The 11,104-nt window shown below is 35.1% G+C and overlaps 1 protein-coding gene across 1 annotated transcript in view; it reads right to left on the bottom strand.

Moving 5' to 3' along the window:
* Positions 1-4,980, bottom strand: part of LOC112502786 (5-carboxymethyl-2-hydroxymuconate semialdehyde dehydrogenase-like) — a gene marked incomplete at its 5' end in the record, with an annotated part of 7,296 nt that extends 2,316 nt beyond the window's left edge. Inside the window, 3 exons of the mRNA XM_025106795.1 lie at positions 4,133-4,208; positions 4,323-4,552; positions 4,839-4,980. Coding sequence (XP_024962563.1) covers positions 4,133-4,208; positions 4,323-4,552; positions 4,839-4,980 — 448 coding nt within the window. The remainder of the gene's footprint in view (positions 1-4,132; positions 4,209-4,322; positions 4,553-4,838) is intronic.
* Positions 4,981-11,104: the final 6,124 nt, after the last annotated feature.

Here is an 11,104-nt window from a genome sequence, read left to right as displayed (position 1 = left end):
CCGGGCCGTGGTATTGTGGATAGCCGCTATTGTGTTGACAGTCCCACCCAGAAAGGGGTGCATAATTACCTATGTTTTCTAGCCTAATCATGTGGAATTGGACCACCGCTGAATTAGTGCTTTATCGAACTGTGGGACCAGAATAGTGAACGGGCTACTTCTGGTTGTTCGAAAATTAATGGGGCATATTGGTAAGGTAAGGCTCAGTAGCGTGTCAAGTGTTTCATCGCGAAGAATTTACATTTATTAAGTGCAAAGAATTCGTATAAGTTTGCTATTTCTTGGTTTATGCATTGAAATGTTTTTGTGCATGTGAAAAACCCGTGAGCTCACCAACTCTTTGTAGTTGACCTTGTTWTTATTCCATGCTTTTCAGGTTCTGAGTAAGTGATTGGTTTTAAAAGAGCATACCTGGGCCAAGATTGATTAAGTCAAGTTTTTGATGTAATTATGAACGTTGTGTATTGTTCTAACTCTCGTTATGTCGATAAATCGTTTTGTTTTGAAACTTGTAATGGTGTTATTTATAAACTGTTGCTATGACCCGCTTGTCTGYTAGCATCCCGTGTTTCCGCTTTAGCGGGGTGTGACAATTAAACCTTTATAGGTTAAAGGTGATATCATTTTTAACTGTTCCTACAATAACCCAATATTTAATTAAAGAAAAGGGTTTTTGCACCAAAAAGTTGTTATTTGGACAGATATACAGATTCTGTTCCTGGACTCTTGGTTTTACCAATCATTATCAAGGGAACCTTCCAAAAATCATTTTATTTTTAATCTTTAAAACTACAATAGTCACTGTCATTACATTTCTTTTGTCTAACAACATTATATTAAACATTTAAATGCCCCAAAACTCGATATCCTTGAGTGAGACCCGAAATAGTTAAACAACAACAAATCAAATAAACTCCAACATAAATCAAATATTTTGGGTTGATTTTTAAAGCATACAGTCGACGGGGATTGTTAGAAACAATCTATCAGTTTCGAAATGCCATTTTTATTGATTAAATACTACATGCAATGTAGTTTTATCCCATTTTCTTGAGTCCTAAGTTCATATATCATAGATTATCATCGTTTTGGGAACATTTTCATGTCTTGATGAAATAATCTCCCATCTTAGATTCTCTAGAAAATTTTGAACTCAAGAAGGAGCAAGAAGTATAAATATATCAGGGTCATTGCTGTTAAAAGATTCAAAAATAAATCAATCGTATTACCTTTCAGCTTGATTTTTCTTGAAGACTTGAGTGTTCTTCAAGATTTAGAGAATCAAGAAGGATTTTTGGAACTTGAGTTTGGCTAGAGGAAAATGAAAGTTTTTAGAGAGAGAGGGAAAAAGGGAAAAGTGAAGGTGAAATGAATGATTTTCAAAAGAGGTGGAGTTTTTATATGAAGATAGAGGGCCCGGCCCATACAAGGCCCAACCACCATATTTTTATCTTTATTTTTCTTATACAAACTCAACTCAATTTAATTACATTTTATCAAATACCAATAAAATTATTCATTATTAAATCAAAATTCCAAATTTTGTAAAAATTATTTGTACATACAGTTGAAACTTTATATTTTTAAATTTAAATTTTATAAAATCGACTTTATTTATTTTAAGAGAAAATTTTAATATATTTGGCATTACATAGGTTACTTCTATCGGTTACCCGTTGAGGCAGGGTTTTCTGAACTATAATTTGGGAGCTAAGTCGATTGATTTTTTCATCAACGTGACTAATCCCTAACAAATTAAAATCCTGATTATAGGAACCTCTTAAAAATGCTAACCTGACGCTCCAAAAGTGACAGATGTCACAGAATATCATGAAAGGGGATTATTGAGAGGATATAAGGTTGGTCGTTGTTTGCTTGGCTTAACTCTTATTATGATATCTATTAAGGTTACAACAGATTGAAGTTCTCATTTCTTGGTGATTTGAGAATTTAGAGATGTTGTCTTTAGTAGAAATGATAATAATGATTTTATGTGATTGGAGAAGATATGGCTCATGACCGTTGGTTATAAATAAAATGCTTTGATAAAAACATTGATTATGAGGAAACAGAGGAGCTCTGGTTATACATCGCAAGGAACCAGAGGGGCTCTGACTGACCCTCATAATGGAACCAGAGGATTCTGGATAATAATTTGAAAATGATGCAAATCTTTTATAAATCATGAGTTTAAAAATAAGTTTTATCAAACTTAGTGATATATTTATAATTTTAAAAATATTATTTCCAAAAGTCATTATACATAGAAATCTTTTATAAAATAGACCAGAGGGGCCCTGGTTGGCCTTCATAGATACAACCAGAAACTCTTGCTGGTCTTTGGGTAGGAGCTACAATCTCTAGTTAGTACAACCAGAGACTCTGGTCCTTCATGGGAGCTCTAGTTCTCTAAATCAAAATATTTGCTAAAGGACCCTGTGGAACCAGAGGCCAATGGACCCTGTGGAACCAGAGGCCGATGGACCCTATGGAACCAGAGGCCGATGGACATTGTGGAACCAGAGGCCGATGGACTGGAAATCCATTATTTATTTTTAATCAGGATCTAATTCTCTTATTATTCTTCTTTATGTTGAGAGATTCTTTGGTAAATGTTTTGGTGATCTCACCCTGCATAGCATGAAAAAGAGAAATCTCACTAGACTTTTGTCTAACCCTCGTTTTATGTTTTAAAACATGTGTGCAGGTAATACCAATCATAATATTAATAAGGGAAAAAATAGTCTATGATTACTTCCCTTATATGCTTAAATATTGAAGACCATGTTCTGATTTGTTTTGGAAGATAGCAATGATAGTTTACAAATGCATGTATTTTTGAATTTTTAAGTTATGTAATTTGTATCGTAAACCGGTGGCACACACTCTTGTAATTTTGGAGCTATGTGGAAATCTATGTATTCTATGAATATATTCTATGTAATATGCAATGTATGGAGATTGGGGGTGTTACAGATTGGTATCAGAGCCTAAATTTAAGAGATTTAGGTGATCATTTGCATGATGATGCCTAGACTTAAACTATTTCATGGCATATTAGGGTCCTAGACATAGTTAGCACCATTGGAATAAATATGATAAGTTAAAAGATCAGTGTGTAAGGTATATTCGGATTTTATCTGGCCAATGTAATTTTGAATCTACAGGTACATATCTGAACTTGGACACTTTATTGTATTGTGAACGTGAAAATGTGTTATTTAATCATGAAATCTACAGATGACAAGTTGATCCAGAAGATCACAAAGACTAGCCATCCTAGTGAGGCAGAAAATTCTCCCATTGAAGCCCCTATTAATACCTCACGAGGTAGAGGCAGAGGAAGAGGGAGAAATCAAATGAGGGAATGAAATTATCAATCAGAAGGCTATGTTGATTAGGAAGAATCTAACTTTGGGATAATAATCCAGAGCCAGCACCACAGCCAGAATTTGTAACCAGTGATATGTTGGCTGAAGAAATGGTAAGTTAAGGGAAACCTTAACATCGATTTTGAGGATGCCTACGAGGGTGGAAATAGAGCAAGTAGAGATAAATTCTTCTATACCAACACCAAACATCAGAGGAGTGGATATTAAAATTTTTCTTGCATGCAAACCACCAACTTTTTCGGGTGAGCGAGATCCAACCAAAGCTATGTGTTGGATAAAAGATATTGAATCAATATTCAATATCATACGATTTCCAGAAGCCGACAAAGTCAGATTTGTTGTATCGGTTCTAAAGTCTAATAGCTTTGTGTAATATTCGGGTTTCAAGTTTTGATTTAAGATTTTCTTTAACATATATATATATATATATATATATATATACTAGTTGTGTACCCGCGCAATGCAGCGGGAGCCGTGAATTTTAACGATTTTAAAGTTTTACTGGTTTTATTAGAGAAGATTTAATGATGATATAAGTTACACTTGCTTTTTACATAWTAATACAATKTRAATAAATAAGAGTTATGATTCCAATTACAGTCTATCGATGAAAAAAATTATATGACAATTTAAAATCTAATATATTTAAAATCCAACATACTTAAACGACTCCATAAATGTGTTCGATTTACACCAAGAGCAAAGAATGAAGGTATGAGTGAAAGGACATAAATATAAACTAATATCAGCAAGAGCAGCACCAGCACTAGGACCATAACCAGATACAATATTTAGCACACCAGGAGGAAGTCCTGCCTGTTGAATGCATACAACATAGAATTAAGGTTATCCTTCAAAATGTAAAAAGGGAGAGAGAGAGAGAAGCGAAGGAAGTTGGGCAAATTTGAGTGTTACAAATCTTTATATTACCTCAAGGAAAAGCTTTGAAACATAGAGGGCAGATAATAGTATCTTTTCAGCAGTTTTAAGTACTACAGTGTTACCACAAGCCAATGCAGGCCCAACCTTCCAAGCATACATCAGAAGAGGGAAGTTCCATGGTATAATTTGCCCTGCAACACCAATGGGGTTCATGCAGGGTCTGAAATGATGCAGACCGTCAGCCTGAATTGTGAGGCCATGGATTTTGTCGGCCCAGCCTATGAAATGGTAACAACAACACCAAGATGGTCAACTCTTTTTAAAGGAAAARGTATAAATGAACTCAAAGACATAAAGAGTATCATTTAGAATGAACTTCGGGCTAAGTAGTGATCTTATTAAGCTAAAATTTTGTATATAAGTGAGATCATTGGGGTTCATTGTAATCATTAATATACTTAGTAGTCAATTTTTTTACTTATAAGTTATAATCATTTGGAGGTAATTTATATAATTAAATTGAGTTCCCCCTTGACCAATATTTCTGCATCCACCACTACTTACCAGCATAATACCGGAAAAGACGAATGAGCAGGGGTATTTCATCTGCTGCTGCCTGATCATATGGCTTCCCATTATCCCAAACTTCAAGAGCTGTTATTTCATCAGCATGCTTCTCAAGCAAATCAGCAAAGYGCAACATTATTCTAGATCTTTYYWGGTGACATATATGAAAAATGAATAAGATGCTGATACTACCACTTAATTTGTTGGCTCTTTCTGACSGAAGGATATCRTTGATTTCTCAACATTTAACCTCCTTCAGCCCCACACCRAAGTACAAAAATGTYGGGTCAGCAGCACCATCTTTGTAGTAAGCGAACACTGTTGTACTGTCATCATGCATGCTCTCCCCAACAAAACTGCATAACCACCGATGTTTCCACAAAATCAGTACAAATATATGGAAGAAWYATTCAACATTACCATTAAAATTGACCAAGTGACAGTCATTGTAGGAGTTCTAACCTCATCAAAGGTAAAAAGTGTAAGTGATCATTTCTTGTATATGAATATTATATACTTCAAAAAATGGACCTAAGTGCACATTCTTCACCTTCAAGCTAAAAGTCTAATAAAAAAARCGAAGACSAAGTCTAATAGTAACATTGGTCATTGTGGTCATTGTCACTTACACTTACATTGCTGATTGAATGTCAAGTTGAAAGACTTGATGGCTGAGCAAATATGTACAAACCTAACCATGCACTTCTTTGGCCAAGATAAATGTTGAAAATATGTTCTACTTTCATCTACTTTAAAAGAGCCCTAAATAAGTCAGGAATCTTGTGGATGGAGAAAGAAAAAACAAGGTCTAACAAGATCCTTCTTTGGGTAACCACTTCCAATCACTGCTCTGCACTCGTAACTACAGAAAGATTATTGTAATAATACTTTCTACTTTTCTGTTTCTCAAGTAGTATGATAATTAGAACCTAATCCTAATTCCCCAATTCACAAATAAAGATCTAGCCTTTTTTCATGTAATACGGCCAGCCGACAGAATGACAAACAAAAAAGGCTTCCATTCATATGCAAAGAAACGGATGAACAAGAGACTTACAACTGAAGGTCACTGAGCTTTGAGAGGAGATACTTGGTTGCTACCTCAATGTTTTCCTTAAAGAACTCTTGCTTCTCTGCATCAAGCTTGGGAGTAAGTTGTTTGGTGTACCTCTCGATGTAAGTAACAAACTGCTTCTTGTCGAAAGGAAGTTGCTCCTACACATCATGTGTTTTCAAATGGTCAAATAAATGGAATTCTCAAAGTTTATTAGCATACCAGAATACTTTTTACCCGGAGTCTAAGGGTATCAACAATGTCGACGACCTTCACTGCTTGATCATCAACACCCTCGTTTTCATCACCTCCTTCAGCAGAAGGGTTTGCACCAATGTTAACATCCACTGCTCCTTGTACCACCCACTGCAGACAGGAGTTTTCATATTACAAGTTAGTAACATGTGATTAATCTATAGTTTACTCACAGCTTCCACATCAAAGATCTACAAAATGAATGATGGTACAAAATGAAAATGCCAGAAATTCGAAGACCATAACCCTAATTATTGAACAAGAATACCGCATCCAAAGTCTCAAAGATATCCATATACATAATAAATGGACTAATGTTGGAATTACCTGCTTGAAAATGGTACTTGTACCAGTCCCTCCAATTGGCTTCAATTCTCTGTTTCTTTTCATCATTTCTTTCTGTTCTTTTACCATTCTACAACCAATCAAGAACCATAGAACCTTAGAACATGATGTCAATTGGACATTTTCCTGAACTTCGTATACGTGGTGGCATGGTAGTTAGATAATGGAGACCAAAATAGCAAAGTTCATTACTTTTTTGCTTAATTACAATGCTAAAAAAGAGATTAAGTTAAAAGATCCACGAACAAACCTCAATAGTTAGATCCACCTAAGCTTTGATGAAAAACCAAAACCATAGAACCCGTCATTTTGCACATGGTAAGTGTCATTAGCAAAATACTGTTAATAGCTTGTACACGAAAATAAATCAGATAGTAGTCCAACATATTAAGTGTAAAACTGCATCTATAAACTGTTATGGAGATATAAACTGCATCTATATACAGCATCCATCTGATCAGACAAACAGACTCACAAAAAATAGAATTGAAAGAGGATAATACCTTATTGCAGTCAGGAACAAGTTCTTGAAGCAATTTCATTCTCTCACTAATCCTTTCTCTCCTAACCTAAATGGAATGGATGAAATCAAATCCCTATGAATTTGATCATTCTAATGTAGGATCTATTATGAAGTAAGTAAGAGCACTATTAGTCCACATGATAACATATCCTTGGAAGTGTTTTTGTCATGTGGTTTTGATCTGATTTGAACATGGAAGTTAGTTAAACAAATGATGAGCATTTGCTATGTTCTTATCACAATCACCAACCTAGCTCAATGTGAATCATGCATCAATAACTGAGTGCTAAGCATGTGCTTGCAATAGCAATTCTTTAAGTCAACAAAGCTTTTCTTGATAGAAAGGTTTTTATTTTTATATATCATTAAGATCAAGATTTCCCTAATTAATTTTCTTTCTACCTTATGCATGCTTTCCCTCCACAACAATAATTCATCAATTTAGAGCAATGATGCTATACTGTTTGTATTTCACCTTTGCCAAAACTTATAATATATATATATATACACATATGTGTGTGTGTGTGTGTGCTTCTTATCCCCCCACACCAAATATTCCAATGTCCTTATTTTTTGTTGGGTGGGTTAAATATGGAAAATTTTGAAGTACCTGCAAGCACACAAAACTATTTCAACAGTCGGCATGGCAGCTGGTGGCCTCACAAACGATTCCTGATAAGATGTATCACATTGATATGAGCATTTGGGCCTTGCTATTCCCTCCAATTGGCTTCAAGAATAGACAAACCTGCAACCGAACCTGCTAAAATTCTGCTCCATCATCACCTTTAGCAAAGTCATATATGTGAAATAGATACATTGGGATCAAATATTTGTACAGAAGTAGATAAATTTATTTTACTCTATGCTTGAACTCAGGAATATAAACCTTTTTCAACTAAAAACATGTATAGACAAGAAAACCTTTATCATTTATTACACAGTAAATCCTCCAAAAAGTAAACCAATCTGGCAAGCCTCCTCTTTCACTATCAAGTCCTTCTCGGATACAAGCTGCTGCACATATCTGAACTACTTACTACAAAGAAAGTTCCATAGGAATGAATTAATGGAAAGTAAGCAAGTGCAAGCAAAATGAGAATTGAAGAAAGGAAAGCAATATTATCATCTTTGATGACAGTTAAAACCAATGAATCTTTTGGCTTGAAGCAACTTGATTTTCATCCATATAACTGCAACTTTCATCATCTTGGAGACAGAGAAGTTCATTTTTTTTTATAATATTTGTATTTTCATCATCTGTAGGCCCAATGCTGCCCATTCTGGCTTACCATAGTTTTTAGCGGCAACTTTCAAGCTACTTTGCATATACTAGAAGCACAACACTTATCATGTAAACATTTGATGCTACAGCCTACAAACAAACACAAGAAAGAAAAACTTTACACACACACATATATATATACACCTTGTCATAACACTGGAAGGCTCCAGTTCCGGTGAATTTCCATATTCCGTCTTTCACTGAAAAGATGGGTATCCAAGTTCTCTGGCTCGACCCATTCCAACTTGAATTTCCTATATAAACATAGAATCCCTACATGCCAAATTGAAATATATAATAGCCAAAAATAAATCATCATGCACCCTGTATATGCTTGTATCCCACAAACAACTCAAGTTTAGAATATTTGGGCACTTGAAATCTGAAGTTCAAAAACAAGGGGTCGTTTACTAAACGGTTACCCCGTAAGTGTTTACTGGGTAATTTTTCTTACTGCATGAACATGGTAAGGGTCAAAAGTCATACTCGGTAAGCGAGGGTGACAACTCTTACCCGGTAAGCACTTACCAGGTAAATTGTTGATATGATACCATTTTGATGTACTACAATCTTACCCGGTAAAATAAGTTACAATGTTGACTCCTAAAGGTAAGTGCTCAAAAAAACTCATAATCGATTCTGTTTCCAGGATTTTGCCCGTAAGATGGTGCCCCAGACATACCAGTTGGTGCAGGACACCAGCAACCCTCGCTTGAAGGAGGGAGGTTTAGACATTTGTTGTGGTCCTTGTGGAGAAATGGTGCAAATTTTAGTTTGAAAGATGGAGAACTAAAGATGTTATACCAGAATGAAGAGATCAAATTTGAGGAGAGCATAAGTTGTCCAGCAGCAACCATTCAAGAAAGCAGCCAACAAAAGTCAGAATGGTATGTATTCAACACTCTTGAAACTGATTACTTTCCACTGTTGATTTTGATAAAGAAACAGGAAACAATAAAATCAATCACCAATGTTCCTTCAGAAACATCTTTTTATGAGATGGGAATCAAAAGAATTTTATGAGAAATTGAGAATGGGTTAATAATAAAGAACACATACCAGGATAGTTAGAGGAGAACCATACATGATGATACCAAACACAACACAGAAGATTCTAACAAAATTGGATCTGCTAGCATGGGTATGGAAAAATCCCACATCAAAACCTGCAATAGCACCAAGGCCAACAAGCTCGATAGCTAACCATGTTATGATCTTCTTCTGTAGGTAGGCAATAGACAAAGAAGAACACCAAAATTCATTAGATATATATGTATAATATGGACTGGCAAATGATCAGAAACCAGAATGTGATAAAATCTCATAATACCCTATGTTTTCTTTTCCCTTTTTCTTGGAAATATATATATATAAAAGAGTATACAGAAGAAACAAACATACACCAGTTTCACACAAAATTGAACATGACAAAATATAAAAAGGAAGCAAACATACACTTCGTCCCCTGCCTAAGCTCTCCCATCATCTCTGAGTTTGATTTAAAATTTATGGTTTGTTGAGTTTGATTATTGCTTTGGCTTCATAAAAACAGACAAAATCAAGAAATGGAAATACCATTAATTCTATATAAATCGAGATAMATCAAAAGCATTATGTTGAACACAAAACAAGAAATACAATGATACAACCCTAACATCGATCATTGGTATGGTCGATGTTGATATATGAACCAGAAGCCATGTTGGTGGGTCATCGGAAGCGGATGGAGTCACATGGAGAAATCGACAAAAGTGGTATTGAACCAGAAAACACAGTGTTATACTTGAACTGAAACAAACAAATCAGCCGCTGGGTTATTGGAGTTCGAARTTGAAATCGACGGAAGTGAGATCTAAGGTTCCATCCATGAAATCGGTTCTCTGATCGAGGTGATACATCCACACCACCATTGTTATGTCAAACGAGGTCTGTGAAGAAGAAATGCCTATGTTTTCTAACCCAAAATGTTTTTGGTTTTGCTGGTGGCAGAGAAAGGATACATAAGAGAAGAAAAGTTTTGGTCTTGGTGGTCGCAGATGTAGAAGACGGAAGAGGAAGAGACCCGAAGAAGAAACCGGCCCAAAATGGGTAATTTTTGGTGTTTGGAAAGCATTGCATAAACAACTTGTACATTATGCATAATAGTTTGTAATTAAGAGTTTTTTGAATTTGTTGCATAAAATGATGGTACTTTAAGCTTTAAAATTTGTACTTAAGACTTTGTCTTAAATGCTTATTAATGTAGTATAGATATATGTGTGTGTGTGTATGTGTATATGTGTGTGTGTTATGTTTATGTGAATATTTTGAGATTTAATTCTAAAAAGAAAAGGGGGGGGGGAGGTTGGCTGGTTGTGCCGCCCACCATATTCCCTAAATACTACATATATAGAAAGTTGAGTTAGATGAAAGGTTTGACACACACTCTGTATTTAGAAAGTTTTCTTTGTGAATCATACGGATTGCAAGAAGAGGATTCAAAAGCTTGGATATTCGACTTCTAAAGGTGAGTGTAATAAAGCTTTGAGTATAAAGTTGTTTGCATACAATTCAGTAGTTATTAGAACTGGTTATTTATGGTTTATAGTTCATATTGTGCGGGTATTTCCTTAAACCGTCCATGTGATGACCGGATTGATATCCGGACAGTTTCATCCGGATTATAAACCGCTCAAGTGTTGTCTGGATTACTTTAAATTGGTTAAGCTGTGAGCGGGGTATTGTCTGGACTTCTAAACCGAACAAAGATATTGACTCAATTCTAAGTGTTAACCGGACAAAGCTTATACAAGGTGTTATCC

Source organism: Cynara cardunculus, unplaced genomic scaffold (genome assembly GCF_001531365.2).
Source record: "Cynara cardunculus var. scolymus isolate 2C unplaced genomic scaffold, CcrdV1 Un_Scaffold_1927, whole genome shotgun sequence".
NCBI lineage: Eukaryota > Viridiplantae > Streptophyta > Magnoliopsida > Asterales > Asteraceae > Cynara > Cynara cardunculus.
The sequence above is the reverse complement of the archived record's forward strand: the minus strand, read 5'-3'. Positions and strand labels throughout refer to the sequence as shown.